We start from the raw sequence: 21994 nt of genomic DNA, 5'->3' as shown, positions 1-21994 counted from the left end.
ACGGCAACGAAGTGTTTCTGGTTGAGTTTTTTTCATATATCACCAACACTCATCATCTCAGTTTGTTTGTAAACACACCTTAAGTGACGGCAGCCCATCAGCTGATTCTGTCAAATTCACTCAGAGTCGAATATAACGGTCTACTAAACAGCTCATTTTTGAAATATTTTCACCATGAGTATGGGCTTCATATTTTCATTTCGATATTTCGATTTGAAAATCACACCTGTATTAAATAAATAGTTACCTACAAATTCATTTTACATCTTTTAAGACAAACCAGTCATCAGCTCAATTAATCGATAACGACTTTAATACTCTGATTGAGATCATAAGGACGTCAATTCTTGTGAGGTTTTTTCTCTTTTTATATTTTTTTCACTACACCAACACCCAATCTATAATTAATATTTAACCTCCACTTCCTTTTATATTTGCAGTGTGTCGCTCCCTGGATATACGCAACTCTCCGAGCGAATTAAGTCAACTAAGCAATTGCACGGTCATTGAAGGTTTCCTACTCATCACACTCATCAACCAACACAACACAGAAGAATTTCCACCAGCTTTTCCGCTACTCACTGAAGTCACAGAATTCATCATCATCTATCGGGTGCACTATCTACGATCGCTGTCACAAATCTTCCCAAACTTGAGTATTATACGCGGCACGACCCTATTTGAAGGCTATGCACTCATTGTATACTATAATCCGCATCTGGAAGATTTGGGTCTATCCAAGCTGACAACGATATCACGTGGCGGTGTACGCCTTGAGAACAATATTGTGCTCTGTTACGTGAAGACAATTGCGTGGAAACGAATTTTGAATGGCGACGCCGAAATATCTATCGACGTTAGTTCTTATGGAGTATTTCTTTTTTCAAGTGAATTCACTGCAATTGGTTTCTCCTTCTATATTGCAGAACAATAGCAAAGAAATCGAGTGCCCCAAATGTCCAGGAGATACAAGGACTAGCAGGCTGGAAGATGGCGCCGATAGTGGGTTGGCTTGTAAGGAGTTCGATGGACAAAGACGATGTTGGAGCAGTAAAGAGTGTCAGAAGAGTAAGTGCTTTAAGCGAGGGTTTTTTAGAAGTAATCCTCTCTATTTCTCTCTATGGCTTGCACACACATAAAATAACATACATACACACCACTTTTGAGTTATATAAAGTACGGTGGCTCTCTGGGCTCAAAAAATTAATTTTTCTCTTTATTTGAATTGACACCGATATTTTGTATTCTCCGCTTACAGTCTGCCCTGATCATTGTAAGCACAACTGTGTCAATGAGGATACCTGCTGCAATGAGAATTGTCTGGGCGGTTGTTCTCCCACCAACTTATATGAGTGCAACAGCTGTCGGGATTTCGCCATCTATAACAACACCTGCATCGATCAGTGCCCAGAAGGTTACTTCAGCGTAAGTTTAATTCTCTCAACTGCACAAATCAAGACCGCAATAAATAAATGAAATTTCCACATTTCCATTGACTTCATCAGTACTTGGATCGTCGCTGTCTCACCGCTGACGAATGCATTACCATTGGCACCAAATTCGAAAACAACAAACCGCAGAGCATTGTGCCTTATGACGGTAAATGCTCGACTCGTTGTCCGAATGGTTACAATAAGATCGGCACAACTTGTCAGGCATGCGGCGACAACTGTGTGAACAAGTGTGATGGTGCGCTGATTGATAGTGTGGAACGCGCTAAGGATTTCACTGGCTGCACGCACATTGTCAAAAATGGACTGACGATAAGCATCAAGCGCGGCGGAAGTAAGTCTTAACAGAAATTGTGAAACGAGTTTAAACTACCTAATTTATTCGTATTTTATTTTCACAGAGCATTTAATGGAAGAACTGGAATCTGGATTGTCTTCCATACAGGAAATCAGCACATTTCTGAAGATACAGGGCACGTATGGCTTGACTTCGTTGTCATTTTTCAAGCATTTGAAGCGAATCAACGGCACTGAGCTCGATGAGAATAAGTAAGTAGCATCAACTAAATACAAATTTTGAACAAATACTAAAAATATATGTAAATTTTTTCCTTTTTTTTGTTTTGATAGATTCGCCATTTATGCGCTTGAGAATAATGACCTCGAAACAGTTTGGGGCCCCAATCGCACAGTGTCCATTGAAAGAGGTCGTGTGTTCTTCCATTTTAATCCAAAACTATGTTACGATGAGATTGAAAAACTACTTCCGATGATGAAAGAAAATGCGACGTTCGATAAAAATGAAGTGGCCAGAGATTCCAACGGACATAAGGGGTCATGTGAGTGCTTGAATATCCAATTCAAACAAACTTAATAAAATCAAATGACAACAACTGTACTTAATTGTAATATGTTTCTCTTTATTCTACTTCTAGGTAACACGGAGCTGTTGAATGTTACTATCGCAAAGGTATCGAGTCGTGTTGCGGTTGTACGAATCGAGAATCCATTGATATTTGATGATAATCGCACTTTCATTGGTTATCAATACTTTTATATAGAGGATAAGTACAAAAACGCCACCAAGTATTCACAGCGCATCTGTGATGACGGGTAAGTCTGCACACAATCATAAATGTTCTTATGGGCTGGCTGGCTAATTTCCAGCTTTGTCCATTTAGAATTGTTTTACGTTTCCTTAAAATGAAAAAATGAAATTATGCTATAGCATAAGGTTCTCGTAAACGATGAGAAAATTCCCATGAGAGTGCTACCATTTTGATGTGAGAAAACTCTCATGTATGCTAATACGAAACACTCTCATGCGCTCATGAAGGAGAATAAAATAAAATTGTATATACTCGCGGCCGCCGTAGCGTAGCGGAGTGCATAGGTTCGAATTTCCAGTCATGAAACTCCCAATGGCAAACCTCCGAATGTCTTTCTGTCATGAAAAAATGTCGCATAAAAAATATTTGTCGTTCGAAGTCGGCTTAAAACTGCAGGTCCCTCCATTTGTGGAGCAGCATCAAGACGCACGGCACAAGTAGGAGGTAGAGCTCGGCCAAGCACCTAACGGAAGTGTACACGCCAATTATTTATTTATTTTTTTATACTCGCACATGGGCAATAAAGTTTTCTTGCGTCACGATGTTTTAAAACTTGGAAAGCAAGGAGATGGGTGTGCGGTCCATTGAATTGAAGCTAATTATTATATATTAGCGTCGGCCAAAATTCGTTAACACGTGTATACCTATCTTCTTGGACTAACTTGAAATACAATATATGTATATCTCTACACCCGAAATTTTAAAGTTATTATTATTATTTATAGGAGATATATACAATATAACCCTAACTTAATTAGCACACAGGTCACTAGGGCATTTTAAAGTTACATGAACACAATTCGAGAAATATCTGATTTAGATTTAGAACAAAGAGCTAATATCAAATTTTGTTTTAAAATCGGTAAAACGTTTACTGAAACATTTGAATTAATGAAAAAAGTTTATGGCGATGATTGTCTATCTCATGCCAGAGTTCATGAGTGGTTTTCACGTTTCAGAGATGGTTGAGAGGACATAAATGACAATGAACATACGGGGCGCCCAAAATTAGTAATAACAGAAAACTCCATCGAAATTCTTCGTAAATTTATCAAAAATGAACCGAAATTATAGTTGAAATTCATGGAATCGGAGTCGAATGTCTCCAACACATCGATTTATTGCATTTTAACTGATCAGTTGGGCTTACGAAAGGTCTGTGCACGTTTCATTCCGCACAAGTTAACTGAGGACCAAAAAATGCTCAGAATTCAACATTCGAAAGATCTCATTAAAGAAGCGAGAAAATACGATAACTTTCTTTACAACATTGTAACTGATGATGAGTCGAGTTGTTTCTAACATTAACCTGAAACTAAGCGTCAAAGTGCCGAATGGGAGGCCCCAGACGAGCCACCACACAAAAATCGCGTTTGGAGAAGTCAAAAATTAAGTCGATGCTCATTTGTTTTTACGATTCCAAGGGAATTGTCCACGAGGAGTTCGTACCAATGGGCCAAACCGTCAATGCCATTTTCTATCCGGGCGTTTTGAAGCGTGTGTTGCATTGCATTAATCGAATTCGCATTTACCAAACCATCAAACACTCACCGTATTCGCCTGATATGGCTCCCTGTAACTTCTACCTATTCATTGCATTTGACCATGAAGGGAAAACGTTTTGCGTCCGTAGAGCTCATCCAAAAGGCTTATACCGACATCCTGAAGGACCTGAAACACTCTTTCGAAAGGCTTTTAGATCGCGCAAAACAGTGTATCGAGGCCAGAGGGACTATTTTTAATAAATAAACTCGAAGTTATCAAACAAAACTCGAAGTTATTAACAAAACTCCTGTCATTTCTATTTTAGCTACGTCTTGTTCATTGTGGGCTTCACCTTGTATATAGTTATCGAGAAATTAAGAGCTATGACTAACGACTCCTTATGTCTATTGCTCTTGTCTCTTGCCTTATCACTAAACTGTTATTAGTAACAGTTTCGTATAAACTAATATACTGGCACATAAACTCATCGGCAGCTTTAATAACAATCGTATGCACATTTTTATTTAGCTGGATTGTAAGTGACCCTACCAAGGAGACCCAGTACATCTTTATAAATTTGCAACCATTCACACAGTATGCATACTACGTTAAAACGTGGACAATTTCGTCGGAGAAACGTAACGCACAAAGTCCTATAATGCATTTTAAAACGAAGTCTGCTCAACCAAAACTCGTACACAGCCTAAACGCCTATGCCATATCAAGCTCAGAAATCGTAAGTAGTTTTGTAGTTTTGTTAACTGGCAAACCGGTACAACAATAAATATTGCTGTAGGCTATTGCATGGACGCCACCCGATAATCCTCAAGGTAACCTCACATTCTATCGCTTGCACGCGACCCTTGATAAACGAAGTCAAGTATTGGATTCACGCGACTACTGCAAAGATCGTAAGTTACTTATATTCTTTGCTCATGTTTCTCATTATACTTAATTGCATTTTTTTTTTCATAATTAATAGCTGCACAAATCGACAAAGACGATGATACAAAGGATTCCACACGCCTAAGTCCAGGTGTGACCGAAGCGCCAAATGCTGCCAACTGCAAATGTGATGGCGACAAATCGCAAAGTCACAGTGACACCGATACCAGCGAGGAGAGCATTGTTGCTAGCATTGATTTCGAAAATACCTTACAAAACTTTATTTATGTAAAGTAAGTCACCAGCTGAATGACATAGAAACATGCGAATCGGAATTCATTTTCCGTAAATAATTTTTTTTAATTTTGCAGACATACTAATGATTCAAAGAGATGGAGAAGCAGCAGCGATTATGAGAGCGACGCCTCTCTCACCGATATGGATGCTAAGCGGCGGCGCAGACGACACAGTGAAGGTGACCCCGAGGATAGCTTTCTTGTACGCCATATGCGCGGCGTGCCCGACAGTCGAGGAAACGTCATATCCAAAACTACTGCCGACGATGCTAATGCAGGAGATGCTACCATTATAACAACTGCCGCACCGATTGAAACCACTACACTCGGCAATACCAACACATCGGCCAACAATGACACGCGCATGGATCCTACCGGTCAATATTATGAGAGTATCATGCTCAATGTATCCGTTACCACCAATAAATATGTGTTCAAAGACCTCAAGTATTTCTCCTTCTACACTATCGGCGTCGAGGCATGTCGTGAATATGAGAAGGGTGCCACAGAAAAAGAGTGCAGTGATGTGCGCTTGCGGTTTGTGCGTACCAAAAAGTTGGGTAAGTGTAGAGCGGGGAATAATTTCGTAACCAAAGAATATTTCAATAATTTCTGTCGTAATTATCTTTTTCCAGAGGGTGTGGACAAGGTGCAAAACTTGCGTGTCGACTTGGTACCCACGAATACGACGCGCAGTGATGTTCGCGTGCGTTGGAGTCCTCCCGAAAATCCTAATGGTGATGTGGTTTCCTACACGATTTCCTATAAGAAATCTGAACAAGATGCAGCTGAAGAGAAACGTTGCATCACTGAAGTCTTTTATCGCAATCTGACAAATGGCTACGTAATGCCACTGCCGACCGGCAATTACAGTATTAGAGTTCGCGCAAATTCATTGGCCGGCGATGGTGTTTACTCAGATGTTGTATACATTGACATTCCAGTAAGTAGCAGAATATTCATGCATGAACACAACACGAAAACTCATAAAAAAACTTCTTTATCTTAAACCATAGCCCGAGAAATGGTCTGGCGCTTTGATTGCCGGCATTTGTATAGCAATTATTGGTGTTCTCTTGCTAATGGGTGGCGTTTATTGGTATGTTCGACGGAAGTATGCACCGCCAAACGACATCAAAATCATCCCCACCGTTAATCCGTACTACATTGGCCTGCAATATAAGAAAGATAGTTGGGAGGTAGCACGAGATCGTGTCATACAATTGTGTCCACTCGGTCAAGGCTCCTTTGGCATGGTGTACGAAGGTATACTCAAAGGCTCAAATGACAGTACCGAAGATACACCATGTGCCATTAAGACTGTAAATGAAAATGCAACCGATCGTGAGCGCATCAATTTCTTGAGCGAAGCCAGCGTTATGAAGCAATTCGATACGCATCACGTGGTGCGGCTGCTCGGCGTTTGTTCAGTGGGCCAACCAGCACTAGTCGTAATGGAGCTGATGAAGTTCGGTGATTTAAAATCTTATCTACGTGCACACCGTCCCGATAGCATACAAGGAGATGAACTGCCGTTTAGGTACCGCGAGGCGGGCGTGCAGGCACCACCACTGAGTCGCGTTTTTCAGGTCCGTCACCATTTCTTAAAATTTTTTTTTTTAATTTCTAATTATTTAAAAACTTCGCGCAGATGGCCATTGAAATAGCCGACGGTATGGCTTACCTATCAGCCAAAAAGTTTGTGCATCGTGATTTAGCGGCACGCAACTGCATGGTCGGCGCGGACCTGACGGTCAAAATAGGCGATTTCGGTATGACACGCGATGTCTATGAGACTGATTACTATCGTAAGGGGGACAAGGGTGAGTGAGAGAAGATGATTGATAATAATAATAATAAAAAAGGAAAATGAAATAACGTCCGTTTCAACCATACACAGGTCTATTACCAGTTCGGTGGATGCCGCCGGAGAGTTTGCGCGATGGCATCTATTCCACTGCCAGTGATGTGTTCAGTTATGGTGTGGTGCTTTGGGAGATTGTGACACTCGCATCACAACCATATCCCGTAAGTTTCTAGATACATACATTGAAATAATTAGAACTCTCTTAATAATGCCTTCAATCAACAGGGTTACTCGAATGATCAGGTATTGCGTTTTGTCATAGAGGGTGGCGTTATGGAGCGTCCTGATAACTGCCCTGATAAAATTTACGAAATTATGCAGCAATGTTGGGAGCATCGACCCTCGAAACGACCATCGTTCTTCAAGATTATAAACACGTTGTTCGAGCATGTGGACACAGACTCCGAAGGTTACCTGGCACACTTCCGTTTAGTGTCTTACTTCTTCTCCGATCAGGGACTGCAGGAACGTGAAAAGGAACGTGCGGGTGAGTTTAAAATATTTATTTGCCCTATATTTATGTATATATAAAATGATATTACTGTGTATATTGTGTTTACATAATAATAACCCAATGTTTCTGCTTACTTGCACGTTTTAGAAAGCATGCGCACTTCCGGCGATATTTTCAGTGAAGAGAATGAGATTGATGATGCTACCACTCCGTTGCGCACAGATGAGTTCAACGAATATAAACTCAATTTGGCCAACACTTCTTCGATAGACCATGAAGGCGAAAGTCCAATGGCCATTGACGATGACCATCCCCACTCTCCATATAGGTGAGAGCAAGCCAAGCAACATTCAATTTTTTAGGTAATTTTTAGGCTATCAACATAACAAATTTCTATTGTGTAAATACCTGAAAGCCAAAACAAAAACCAAAGCCAAAAACAAAGTTTAAGCCTTAACTTCTTAACAAACAAAAACCAAAAATATGAAATATGAAAATAAATAAGAAAAACTTTGTTCAATTTTTATTTAATTTAACAAATATTAATTTTGCATACGATTTAATAGAAAAAAATCAAAGATAAATGCCCAACTCAAGATACTACAAAATTGTAATTAAAATTTAAATCCTGCAACTAATTGGAAATTGTTAGGTTATAGCCCAAAAATTACAACAATTACATTAAGTTATCTATCAATATATATTGCGCACAAATACATAAGCTCGTAAAAGGCAACTATTGCGAGTTTATTTATTAGATACATATTGTTCGTATTGTTCATTTACTTCATTTTACACACATTATTTGTCTCAACTCTTTGTATTGAAGTCGATTGGTGTTGATTGTTGTGAATCTAACCTCACAAATTATTTTGCAATCTAGCAAACCATACACATTGAAGAAAGTTTCTTATGTAGTCACATTTATATATACAGTGAAACCTCCCCCGGGCGAACACTCACCGCCAGACATCGTTTGTCCGTCTAAGAGAGGTATTCACTCCAGGGAGCGTAACTTCTTCCGATACATAAGACTCTTGTGTAGAAAAAATGTCCCCCCAAAGGAAATGTGCCCCTTATAGAGGTGTCCGTTAAAAGAGGTTACACTGTATATATATCTTTATATATGCATATTCGCACAGCATCCACTTAACATTCTCATCCTAATTCTACATTAAACGTTTCTGTCTTTCTACAACTTTTTACAAACAACTCCATATTTAATTTATCCTTGAACCACAGTCATAGCCTTGGTTCGGCGAACATTGTCAGCAGCACACCAGATGGGCAATCGAAGAACAGTTACAACTTCTCTCAAATGTCGCACAATAACCCAACACTCCTCAGCTCGGTGCCTTCAACATCAGCTGGTATTGTCAGCGGTGGTTCTCATTCACATTCACACCCGCTGCATCAACCGACTTCACACCAGCGCCAGACCCACTATAGCCAATTTCCCACTGAAGAGGCGGCCGCTAACTATGTACTTCCCGATTATGATCCGCAGACTGTGATTGATGGCAAGAATGCGCCACACAGTACAATGGCCGGCGGAAGTGCCGAAACTGACGAACGCGGCTATGAGATGTACGATCCAAGTCCTAACTATCGTGAACACGTGCCATATGACCCGGCTTTAGAGGAAGAAGACTTCGATGGTTTACCTTTGGGCGGCCATAGTGCCCGTATCGGCAGTGGCGGCCAGCAGCTATTACCACGTCATAAACCACGTCATCGCATGCCAATCATAATGCCAATGTCCAGCTCAATGCCAGATGAAATGACTGGCACACCGATTTCCTCCTCATTGCATCCTTCCACAGCGTCGGCGGCCTCGTCAAATGCTTCATCAACAAATGCAGCAACGGGCCGCTATTCGAGTTTGAAAGCCGTGGCCGATAAGGTGCAGTCTATGCCGTTGCGTTTCAAAAACATCAATCGGCGCATCTTCAATCACAAACGCACAGGTAGCAATAGCAGCCAAAAGAGCACCACCTCCAACCCGAATGCCACCACCTCGTCGAGTAGTAATTCCAACTTAGCAGGTGCCACAGTTGGACGCGGCAAGAGTATGAGCGGTCAGAATTTGGGCACAATCGAGAGCGGTGGCAGTGGCAGTGCTAGTAGCTATGTAACGCCACGCTTCTTCACTCCCGCCTCCGACCAAAGCTCAATGCTTACCAGAGACAATCCTAACTACCGTTTACTAGATGAGACCGCGAATACTTCGTGCCTTACAGGCGCCGGCGATGCAACACCTCACAGCACCGGCGCTTTCTCCACCACTGGTAATACGAATTACAAGCGCTTAGATGAATCGCTAAATACAACATCAACTCCGGGCAAACCAACTGTTACGCCAACCGCTGGCAGTAGCACAGCACCATCGGGCAATAGTTGCATTTTCCCGCCATTAAATACTACCACCAATCCTAACTACGTAGTAATGAATGAGCCAATGGGTCTAGCAATGCCACCGACTCGACTGCCGTACTCAAGCTCCACCGCTCCAATGCAATCCGCACAATTAAGCGAGAGCACCGGATACACAATGATGGGTCCTATGGCACTGGATCCCAGCAATAAAGACTCCTCCGCGTCATCTGTCAACGATGATCCTAAAGATGATGACGACGACGATGACAACAATGCCGACGAAGATGATGAGCCGACTGAGCATATCAAAATGGAACTGCTCGGCGGCTGTCGGCGCGGCAGTGATCGAGCACAACAACATCGAAAGTCACGCGGCAATCGAAGTCGCAGCCAAAGTCAAAAAAAATTAGATGAAAAAGCAGCATCAAAGACTTGCAGCTCGCCGGCTACTACACCGTCTGGTGGTCTAGCAACTGCTGATGAGGGTTGCAGCAGCTATATGGGCTTAACGCCAATGACAACGGCAACAACAACAACCGTAACTCCTGCCGCGTCTACACAGCCCAGACTATCTGCGACATATTCGCTCAAGGAGAAATGGTTACGCCAGCAAGCACAGCAGCCACCACAACCACCACCAAACGGCTTCATAGGACGCGAGGCGTAGTATCAGGCAGCAAAAGCAGAACGCAGAAAGAGGAAAACAAGGAAACGCACACTGCCGACATAAAACGAATAATGAATGGAGCGCAAAAAAGTTTACATACATACATTAGTGTGTGCAAATAAGGCAACTGCCGAAAATAGTGCGCCACTCAAAGCAATTGTAAATCAACTGTAAATTCTCACAGCAACACACAACACAATATACACCTACACCTGCACCTACACAAACGTACAGCATACTTATGTATACCCATTTGTGTTGGTATGTATTTAGGGGTATGTACATAGATAGTTCATACTGAATGCGACTTTTTGTTTTTGCTATTGATATTTTTTTTAGAAGAATTCAAGAAAAAACTAAACAAAATACATATTTCAAATACTAAACTGTACCGCTCTGCTGTATGTATGTATGAATATGTAGTAACTTTAGGTTTAGTTTGAGACGATTATGAAATTTATTATATGTATGAGAAGAAAAAACAACAAAACAAACAAAAAAAAAAAACAAAGCTACACATTAAAGATTGTATATATGATAAAATGATAAAGATTGTATATAAATATATGTTTAATAGTATATCTAATATGTACACGCTAGTTAAGACAATATTTGTAGACAAAATAAAAGCATGCATATTATTTGACGAAGCAAAAACAAAACAAAAAAGGTGTAAACTTTTCGTATTCAGGTGCAGCGAAGTAGGGGGTAGGCAGTTGAAAAACGACTCAGCGGAAAATGAAACCAATTTGGAGATTCACTGATTTCTTAAAGATCGAATAATCCATACTTGAACTACGAAAGGAGGAAAGAAAAAGTAGAGCAAGCAGCAGAAGCAATAAGTTGCAGGAAAATGCTAAATGCAATGAGAAGCGCAATGCTGAGTCGAAGCATACAAAGTAGAGCAGTAGAGCATACAAAGACAGCCACTTAACAGCCATAATTTTGGGGTTCTACTGAGCTTTCTTCAGTAGCACTCAGCTTTGTAAAGCTGGAAATAAAATTTTGAGAATCTCAAATTCGTTTCATTATTTTATGATTTGATTTTAATGCGTAATAGGCATGAAAAACCTTATAGCTAATAATTTTGTGGGCCACAGTCAACGCCCAAGTTTATGCCACCTTTCGCAAAAGCAGAACACTTGCATTGATGATTGCTTTACCTTACCCCAAACTGAATATGAATTTGATATAAAATTTCGGCATTTAAAACGTGTAAAGAAATAAAAACAAAACGCGCGAGATGGCAAACACTAAAGGAGGCCGTATGAATATTTAACGAAACACACCATTATGGAACTGCTAATACGAGAAAAAAAATTGCATGCTTTTTTGAATTCAGAATTTTTCGGAACAAAAAGCACTTAAATACTAAAAAAATTTGAGAGAAGTGAAATTGAAACATAAGATTATATTTACGTTTGTAAATGCTAAATTGTATGTAATTTGTACTTAGCTGATAGTATGAGACGCATGATTTGGCTTAAAATACTTGCAAGCATTAAAAAGTAAAAATTAAAAAAAAAGAAATTATAACATTCAAATATATCAAACAATAAGGAGTAGTAATCAAAATGAAGTGAAATTATTAGCAAACATAAGCACATTAAATTAGAAAAATATATAGCTACTGCAAAAAAAACGTTAAGCTTAATAAAATCTTGCATACATACAAAAGTGTACCAAGAAATTACGCAGCCACTGTTAAAATTATGCAAATTGTAATATGTTTGTGACAACAACAGCAACAACAAAAAATTTAACATACTAAATTTTAACTACACATACCATTCAATTATCTACACGCAAAATTTATGCTTACCGGTGATATATAATTTATTGAACGCAAGCAAATATTTTTGACAAAATTGGAAAGAGAAAAATGGAATGAAATTTTAGCACACGAAGACGACAACTATGCAATTTCATTACTTATTACAATAAAAAGCCATTTATCAATTATTAGGCCTAAAATGATGAATGATGAAGCGGCGAACTTGATTATTTCTGTAATTGCAAAAAAAAATTAAAAAGCAGCGCAAGGCTTACAAACATATTTGGATAAGAATTAAAAAGAAAAAAAAAGAAAAAAAAAATCGTGAATAGTATAAAAATATTTATAATTTAAGTGCTTCATATACCTATTGTAAGGCAACAAGGCATACAAAACTTTTGAATAAACGCGCACGCTATACACATACATATATGTATACACGTAAATTAGGGTGGGTTAAGTTTTTCTTCAAAAATTTATATAGCAGCCGAATCTGCAATCTGCAACTGAATGGCGTAAAAAATCGCTTCTCACCCATTAGCCCCCACCCTAACGTGCGTATAATTCAAAAAAAGAAACCAAAAAAAACACTAAACATAAACACACATACAGACATGCCCATAAACATTCAAGAATTTTCAAAGTTCAATTTATACAAACACTAAACTGAAATGATTTTGAAATTTTAATTCCGAATACTCCGATTTTTCCTCCCCCTCAAGTAATATTTTGAATGAAAAACGAAAACATAATCCGAATAAAACGATACAGGATTTACAAACAAGCCAGAGAAGAAGAAGAACGCGATAAAATAGATTAAGAGTTTAGTAATAGAGTAAACACAGAAAGTACAAATTAAATGTAAGCACGAAACAGAAAGAAATAAAAAATGCAAATATTTTAGAAGCGGAGCAAATGTAATTGTAGTACGTATGCTATTAAAGCAACAACAAGAGTAATTCGCATGGAATTCGCGTATGCACGAGTGCATAATTATTATGTAAGACTAGGATTAAGAGCAAAAATGATTGTAAATTTGGAGTGTGTAAATAAGCAAAAGAAGACGACATCAAAAATGGCGCATCAAGCGAGAGTTTGCACAGTCGAACGTACAAGATGCAAAAAAGCAGAAGAGCTCACGAAAGTAAGAAATTTTATTTTTTGAAAATCAAAAAGCAAAAATCCTTCGGTTTGAAAGTGTAAAAATATTAATACTGTTACTAAGCATTAAAGCAAATAAGAAACAAAGATAAATAAGAGGAGTATATAATGGCAGTAATTTTGTATTTTTTTGTTTTTTTTTTTAGCAAAGTGTAAAAGCTGCAAGCAGAGTTGCATTTGATGTGGCTGCATGTACATAATGCTGCAATTAGTGGTGCAGTGTCTTATGCTGCGAACACTCACCGAGGTAAACGCAGTCCCCAGTCAGCTGTTACGATCAAACTAATGAGAGCCCCATGTAAATGAAAGATTACTTCCCTTCCGTATCGTAGTATCATAGATTTTATCGCAGGATTTTTGAAAATTCCTCTCAGGATTGCTCTCTCACCACACAGTGTTGCCAAACAGTACATTTCGAAATCATTTACAAAATTCACTTAGACAATTTTTAATTTTTGTTAAAATAACTTAAAAATAATGTTGAATAATGTTAATTATAGTTAAATGAACTCTTTGCATTTGGTGGTTTTTGGTTTTGGTTTATTAAAATTGGTTTGAAAAATTGCAACTAATAATGCAGATGTGTGTAAAAATATGTAAGCAAAAATATCAATGGCAACATTGTGTCGATACAACCAAACACAAACACACACAAACCGATGTATTGTGCAAATATGTAACTAAAAGAACGCAGTTGTTCTCTATGGGATAAGTTTTGCTCAATTTTGTGTTCTCTAGGGACTGCGGTAAGGGACTACGATGCTTCGGTCAGTGTGCGCACTATTAGCCATAACCGTAACCATAGCAATCAGCTGTTCGGATCAAACATATGGGCCTCACTGTAAACGATTAAAGATGCCGCACCATAACGCCATAGCCATAAGAGTAGCCGTATGTACAGTCTGTGTCAGAAAAGAGCGATTATTCATGAAGTATAAAAGATATATGTTTCAAATTTTTTTTACATAAAAATTTATACAAAACTACGAGTCGCAATTACTCAATAAGCTGTATATTCTTCATTGTTGTCGAGTATATCCTGGCATCTTCTCGGCATGCTTTGAACCAGCTTTTCTGCGTAGCTTGTCGACAAAGGGGACTAGATTTTGCGAACGTGATGCACGAGTTGCTTTAAATCGGGAACTGGCTTTCCGGCAAGATGCGTTTTCATAATTCCCCACACATTTTCAATGGGGTTGGCGTCTGTGAACTGGGAAAGCCAGCCCATTACTGTGACGTCATTTTCTTGTTACCAGGCCCTACAGAGTAGAGTCTATGTGTGTTAAGTTTGTTTGTTTTGTTTCCAGGCCTTTTGTGTTTTGAGTCGTCATCCTCTTGCAAGACCAAATCATTGTTTCTTCCTGGATACATCTTTTTCACCGACTTCAAAAGTCCTCAATTGTAAATTTCGACCATTTTTTCGGCGTTCAAATTTTGGGTGAAGAGTTCCAAACATCCGAAACCGCGCTCGCAGAAGCCAACCTAAACATTCACTCACCGGGTGTTTAACAGTGCGCTGTACGATTTTAGTATAGCTCCTGTACCAAGCTCGCTTAAGTAGAATCCCAGCGCAGAAAATTGCTTCATCCGAGAAAGCAACCTTACTCCAAACGCGTTCCATGTTTTCGGTAGCACAAGTCTTGCGCTTCTCAATGCGTTTTTCTGAGAGCAGTGGTTTTGATGATGTGCGACGGATAGTAGGATATGTTCGCCTCCTTCAGTCGTCCTTCGATGGTGTTGATACTCACATCTATTTGTTTTTAGGCAGAAATTGTGCCTGCTTGGCGTAGTCGCAAAGAAGGGTCCCGCTTAAAAAGTTTTACGATCACTTTATTCTGCTTTTTTGTCGCCACTCGCTTCAAGCTATGCTCGGAAAAGTCATCAACATTTTTGTACACCCTATACCGCTGATTCCACATCACAATAAACTTTTTTGATTTTTTTATCACTTTCGGTCATTTGGAATGCGTGTTTAAAAATACCGCCTCAAAACGCCTCGCGTACTTCTCACCCATTTTTGTTTGGTTGCGTTTACGGGAAAGTTTCGAACGACACTAACCTGAATTAGCACTGGCGTCGTAGTCTTTGAGTGGGACTATTACGCAACAAAAAACAGAACGAAATATATCTTGAAGTTAGAAGAAAAAAACCGGTGAAAAAACTGCCCTTAATTTAAATTTGTATTGATATTTGCGATAAAAATTTGAATATTAGAAATGAGCGACGAAAAATTAATTGACTTAGTAGAAAATTATCCAGGTTTTTGTGATAAAATGCAAATGTTTTCATTGATTCTACTTCAGTATCTGCTGGTTATGGTTATGGCATGATTAATCGCAGCTTCATTCCCTAGGGTTTATAACATAGATATGACAGATTTTCACAAATATCTTCAAACACCTAAATTGCCACATAACCAATTGCATGCAAGAAAACCGCGAGGGTCGTTTGAAAAATCCGTACAAAAATTAAAAAACACTTAATTGTGTGGGATAACCCTTTTGTTTACTTTGCGACATCTCGTTTTATGCGTCCTTTCGAATAATAGGATTTGTGCAAGTCTGAAAAATAGCCATTCGTTTCTGGAATCACCTTCTCGTTTTAATCAACTATTTTTCCCACCAGCCATTTCTGCAAATTGGGGAACAAATATTAGTGCGAGGCAGCCAAGTCTGGAGAATAGGGTGGATGCGAAACGAGTTGGAACACTATTTCCATTAATTTTGTGACCCAAATGCTGAGCTGGCTGGCGTGAGCTGGTGCGTTGTCGTGATGGAAAAGAACTTTTTTGAAAATCACTCGACTTCCTCGATTCAAACGCATGCCAAACACAAAGCAATAGACCGATCTGACTAAAACTTGGTGTGCGCTTTCCCAAAAGATGCTACCATTGTACAAAAATACTCTTCTTCTTCCTAATTGTTTTACAGGCACCCTAAGTGGGAGTTCGACAGGCACCTAGATGTGTAGTAGTCTGAGTGCTTGCTCTTTTTGCTTGAGCCTATTGGCGGGATTGCTATGCCAAATTAGATTTTTTATGGTAATATTAAAAACAATAGAATATCTACACAAATAAATACAAAATAATATCTTTGAGTTGGAAAATTTACATTGGCAAATATTTTTAAGCCATAAAAATGCTTTTTATTGAGAAATATCTCAATTTGTACGACATTTATTAGACTTTTTGAAAGGATTTTCTATGAAATGTAATCATTTTTTATGCAACCATGCGACATAAAAGAGCCTTTCGGAATGAGGTGATTACAGCTGTGGTCATTTTTTGACGACCAGCTGAGAGTGTTTTTACTTATGGACCTGTACAATGGATGCTACTAAGTAAAGCTAAACTCGAAACGCGCCAATAGTGCCATCTTTCTGGCTTTGCACACACTTTTCAAACGACCCTCGTAATTTAGAGGAACGAGTAAACACGCAGCCGTTTTCTTCCGCATAAAACGAAACTACAAATAAAAAATACAAATGTTTTAACGAAAGTGCAAAAAAACGACAAAAAAGTATTTCTCAAAATTATTATTTGGTTTATTTTTGAAACAAAAAAAAATAGTGCTTGTAAGCTTTTTTTTGGTGATTATGGTGATATGCAAACAAAAAATACTTTGCTGATGCACTGAATGTGAAAGTGAAAAAGTAAATTAAATTTAAGCAAAATTGTATGCGGCTACCAAGAAACTAACTCGCTATAATATATTTTCACTTCCCCACTTGCTTCCTAAATTATTTGTGTGTAAATATTTAAATTAAAAAGTAAAAAAAATTTAATACCTGAATTTAAATAATTTGAATATTATTATAACGTTACTTAAAAAATATTTGGTTTTTCAATTTTTTCAGTATTTGATTCCAGTAATTTTAAATACGAAGATAGTAAGAAAAAATATGCACCAAAAAAGTTGCGGGTTTTCCCTCTAGATTATAAAATTTATTATATTCTGTTTTATATATTATTATTCTATTTTCTACATTACTATTCTAAGATAAGCGCAAATATTTTCCTGAAAAACATTAAAAAATTCACATGAGCTGGACCAATTTGAAAATACTACCAAAAGTCGAGTTTTCTATAAATAAAATGGGTTTTGGAAATTTCCAAAAAGGTCGCAACAGATGTCAGAGGAGTATTTAAGGTACTTGACCACCTTGGAAAGCTAAAAAGTACAACATATTCAATAATTTTTTTTTCATGTTCTGTATAATATATTAAAATAAATTTTTTTTTAAATTTTTGTTTAGAGCTTATATAATACAAAAAAAAATTGATTTATTAAAATTTCTTTTTTTAACATATATCCAGGAGGCGCCAAAGTCGAGGCCTGAAGAAAATCATGTCTTGCGGCGGACAGTTAATCTTAGAAATGGTAATTCTAAAACAAAAGAGAGAAACAAAATTTTCAAAAGGAAGGTTCCTTGCGTGAGAATTTACCACAAACTGACAAAAAAAAAAATAATAAAAAAATGGCGGATGTTTGAAAAAAAGTTAAGAAAACACCCCTGTTTTTCACAATGTTATGCTTAAAAAGCAATACTTTATTAACTTTTTTTTTGCAAAATGTGGTAAATTGGCATACAAAACATCTTAACAAATAAAACAAGACCAAAATCATTAAAATCGGCTAAGCAGTTTCGGAGATAAAGTGTCCGCCATTCGAAAAAAAGTAATTTCTGGAAAAACGCGTTTAAAGTTAAAACTTGCTATTTTCTTTCCGCTGAGTCAGCAAGTAATGAGTGCAGGATGCGCCTGCACATTTTCACTGATTTCACTTTGTTAGAATTCGAATTTAAAAAAACAGTTTCAGGTGATGATTTTTAAAAGTATAAGGATTGAAAAAATGTAAAAAAAAAAAATTTAATTTTTTGAAACTTATAAGGTGGTCAAGTACCTTAAGATCAAATTGTGTTCACAAAAATGCCTAAAAATTGCAATCAATAGAAGCAACGAAACAAATATATTTATAAGATCTTCTAAGTCCTAGTTGGGCCATAGGGTAGTAGCTTAGATCAGATTAGATTAGATTTGTGGGGGGTTGGACAAGTCCAAGCACTCAGTAAGGAGACCATTGTACTACACCCGGATAGATTTCAATAAAAAGCATAGAGAGATAGAAAAGGCAAAATATGGATGGTAAGACGGAAAAATTAGTTTGAGGTCACTCTTTTACAAATCTCTTGGATTCATTGATTGAAGAGATCCGAAAGAGGGAGAGTATGAACCTTATCCATACTTAGCATATCGCTACCCAATATCCTAAGTCTGATTCTGGAAAACGCCGGACAGCTACAGAGAAAATGCTCTGCAGTGTCGTCATCGTCAAGACAGAATAGGCATATCGGACTGTCGATGAGCCCCTTGGCAGCCATAAGCTGACCACAGGCGTTGTGCCCTGTGATTACACCCACCAGTACTCTCAGGTCCCTTCTGCTGAATTTTAGGAGGAAGGTCGCTATTTTCCTGTTGGTTATTTCACAAAGCACTTGGCTACTCTGCACGAGTTCAACCCAGACCAATGTCCTCTATGGGTAGACCTCATGAAGGCGTCAATCCATAGTTGAATATATGCAGAATTGACACCTAGAAAGGGTTCAGGGCCTAGTAGCATACTTGCAGAGCCTTCATTAAGCAGTTTATCAGCTAACTCATTTGCTGTAGTAGCTTGGCGATAGTTGAACTAACCGCACCTCCAACCAGATGTTTGTTTGTTTTGGTCCGCACGTAGACGAAAATAACAGGTAAAATCCACAAAACAGTCGATTTCATGAATGCCTAGTGCATCGAGATAGTTGATAGGAAGTCGATGTTGAAGGTTGTTCAACGCAACAGAAAGAATTTCGCTACAGAAAAAAGTTCGCTACAGAAATAATTTCGTTACAGCAGCAATCTTCTCAACAAAACGTCCGGTTTTTGATCTGCCAGTACTTTTTCTATACTCGATAGAACCAGTTTCTTGAAATTTTTCCACCAACCTTTGACTTGTCAACTCATTCGGATGGCTACTTCCTCCAAAAAGGCACGAATTTTGCGTTATGTTGTTCTTATATATCGACCATTTTCATAAAAAGTTTCAATAATTTTAATTCATTGTGCTATCGTGTCAAATTGTACATTTGACTACTTGACAGATGTCAAAGATCGCATCAAAGAAAAAGGTGCCTACCGTGTAGGAATTATTCAGTGCTGACAACTAGCCGTCACTTTTGAAAGACCTTTTAAGCAATGGAACACACAAAGGTCAAAATAGAGATTTCTCTCACTCAAAATATGTTTTTTTTATTTATTTAGTAAAAATGTATTCAAAAACAAAATTGGATGATTAATTTTGCGCCACCTGGCATTTACTGAAAGAAAGTTTCGTATTCTGAAAAATATTTTAAAGGCAGATTTTATTATTTTATAATTTTTTTTGTTTCTACTCTGATTTCTCTCAAATTTCGTGGGTGCCCTTACAGGACATTGGCCGCGTGGTATACATACCGTGAGGCTCGACAATACTTCGAGTTTTTTTTTGAGTCAGTTGCTTGGTCGATGAGCTGGAATCATCTCAGCACTTCCTCCTTAACTGATTTAAGCATCTTCGCTCTCAACTCTTTGCCACGCCTGCTGATATAGCAGGTAATAGGATATTAAAAACCTGATGAATTGCATCATTAGTGCGAAGGGGTTAACGCCACCGTAAATAAGTCATCGTTCGCTTGTCTTCACCCTATACACATGCCCCCTCCTCCTCCTTCCTTTCTTCAAAGCCTTCTTATCGCCTTTGCAATGGTCGAATTACAAATGATGAATTTCTGAATTTTTGTGAAAAAGAGCCCTCTCTATGGGCAACCATTTAAACTTAACCTAACCTACTCTAATAAAGATTGTTTTGTATTCAAAAAAATACTTAAAGGCAGATTTTATTAGTAAATATTTTTTTTCTACTCTAATAAAGAAAGTTTCGTACTCAAAAAAAAATATTTAAAGGCAGATTTTCTTAATAAATAATTTTTTTTCTACTCTAATAAACAATTTTCGTAGTCTGATTTTTTTTTGTTAATTTTCCAAACTCCAAACACCAAACACTGGAATCTTGCGCAACCTGCCTCCAGAATCACCAAAAAAAAGTTTAAGTACAGGCGTTGAAACTAAATTGAAAATTTTCTTATTTTACTTCATGCAACAGAAACTATATTTTACTCAAAGGTACAATAAAAACTACAAAAAAAATTAAGCAACTAACAAAAATGCACTCACAAAGAATTTATTTAGTAGAAAAGCATAAAAATTATTGTTAAACTCTGACAGCATCACCTAATTTTTGATATAAACGAATTTTATGTTAAATTATTAAAAAAAAAAATTAAAAATACATTTAGCTAAAACTGTAGAAAATTTACAAAAATAACAACAAAGACGCATACCCACACACCCACACACACATACACACACTTGAAAGTAGCTAATGCAAACAAAGATTAATGCAATATTTTACATACTCATTTTTATTCACTATGTATTTACATACATACATTTGTATTACATACATACATACATGATTATGTATATTTAAATAGCTATTTTTATGTTTTTGTATTGTCGCATTAACAACAAAAATATGTATGTAACAAGAAGTTAAAATAAGCCCGAGTAACGTCAAATATTTATGAATAAATAAATATTTACTTAAATATACAATATCCTTGTAAAATTCTTGTATACAAAAGGATTAATGAAATTCTACGAATTTTCGCCGATTTACTGGTGCTAAACGATTTTTAATTTAATCAAAATAAATACATATAGAAACATTTGCAAAACACAACGAACAGAAAGTGAAGTGAAGTGCAAGCATAAGCGAGATGGGAGTGGCAATAATTTCCTTATAATTACATAAATGTATGAAATAGTAATAACGTGAAAAACAAAAACAATAGCAAAAACCCACTCAGACACATTCACATAGGTATTATACTGAACTTTGCTTGCAGTAATAAAGGGTGTTTTTTTTAGAGGTTAGGTTTTCAAGATGAAATAAAACGTATATAATTTAATGTTACGGCCAAGAATTTAGCTTTATTATAAAGATAAGGGTTTGCTATTATGTTTTAAAAATGATTTCGGGCAAGTGGCCGCCGCGGCTGGCTCGAATAAATTCCAGCCGAGAGGCCCAATTTTCGACCACTTTTTGCAGCAATTGGGGCCGTATGTCAGCAATAACGCGCCGAATATTCTCTTCCAAGACGTCAATCGTCTCGGGCTTATCTGCGTAGACAAGCGACTTCACATAGCCCCACAAGAAATAGTCCAGCGGTGTTATATAGCACGATCTTGGAGGCCGCGCTACAGGTCCACGGCGCGAGATAATGCGCTCACCAAAAGTTTCCTTCAATAAATCGATTGTTGCGTTGGCTGTATGGCATGTAGCGCCGTCTTGTTGGAACCAAAGGTCGTCCACATCAACATCGTCCAATTCA

General features: G+C 37.7%; 1 protein-coding gene across 4 annotated transcripts in view; it reads left to right on the top strand.

The window, feature by feature from the left end:
* The window catches only part of LOC129236393 (insulin-like receptor), a 164817-nt gene extending 153085 nt beyond the window's left edge, over positions 1-11732 (top strand). For all 4 annotated transcript variants that reach the window (XM_054870758.1, XM_054870761.1, XM_054870759.1 and 1 more), the window contains exons 4-21: positions 441-856; positions 927-1068; positions 1259-1425; positions 1506-1785; positions 1853-2000; positions 2082-2290; positions 2387-2564; positions 4574-4781; positions 4842-4956; positions 5028-5223; positions 5302-5786; positions 5862-6169; positions 6243-6815; positions 6878-7049; positions 7127-7254; positions 7319-7580; positions 7695-7875; positions 8790-11732. In XM_054870758.1, the coding sequence (XP_054726733.1) occupies positions 441-856; positions 927-1068; positions 1259-1425; positions 1506-1785; positions 1853-2000; positions 2082-2290; positions 2387-2564; positions 4574-4781; positions 4842-4956; positions 5028-5223; positions 5302-5786; positions 5862-6169; positions 6243-6815; positions 6878-7049; positions 7127-7254; positions 7319-7580; positions 7695-7875; positions 8790-10590 (5969 nt within the window). In that variant the 3' untranslated portion in view covers positions 10591-11732. The remainder of the gene's footprint in view (positions 1-440; positions 857-926; positions 1069-1258; positions 1426-1505; positions 1786-1852; positions 2001-2081; positions 2291-2386; positions 2565-4573; positions 4782-4841; positions 4957-5027; positions 5224-5301; positions 5787-5861; positions 6170-6242; positions 6816-6877; positions 7050-7126; positions 7255-7318; positions 7581-7694; positions 7876-8789) is intronic.
* The last annotated feature ends 10262 nt before the right edge of the window (positions 11733-21994 follow it).

This window comes from Anastrepha obliqua, chromosome 1 (genome assembly GCF_027943255.1).
Source record: "Anastrepha obliqua isolate idAnaObli1 chromosome 1, idAnaObli1_1.0, whole genome shotgun sequence".
Taxonomy (NCBI): Eukaryota; Metazoa; Arthropoda; class Insecta; order Diptera; family Tephritidae; genus Anastrepha; species Anastrepha obliqua.
Note: the sequence above shows the minus strand (reverse complement) of the source record. Positions and strands in the feature narration are given on the sequence as shown.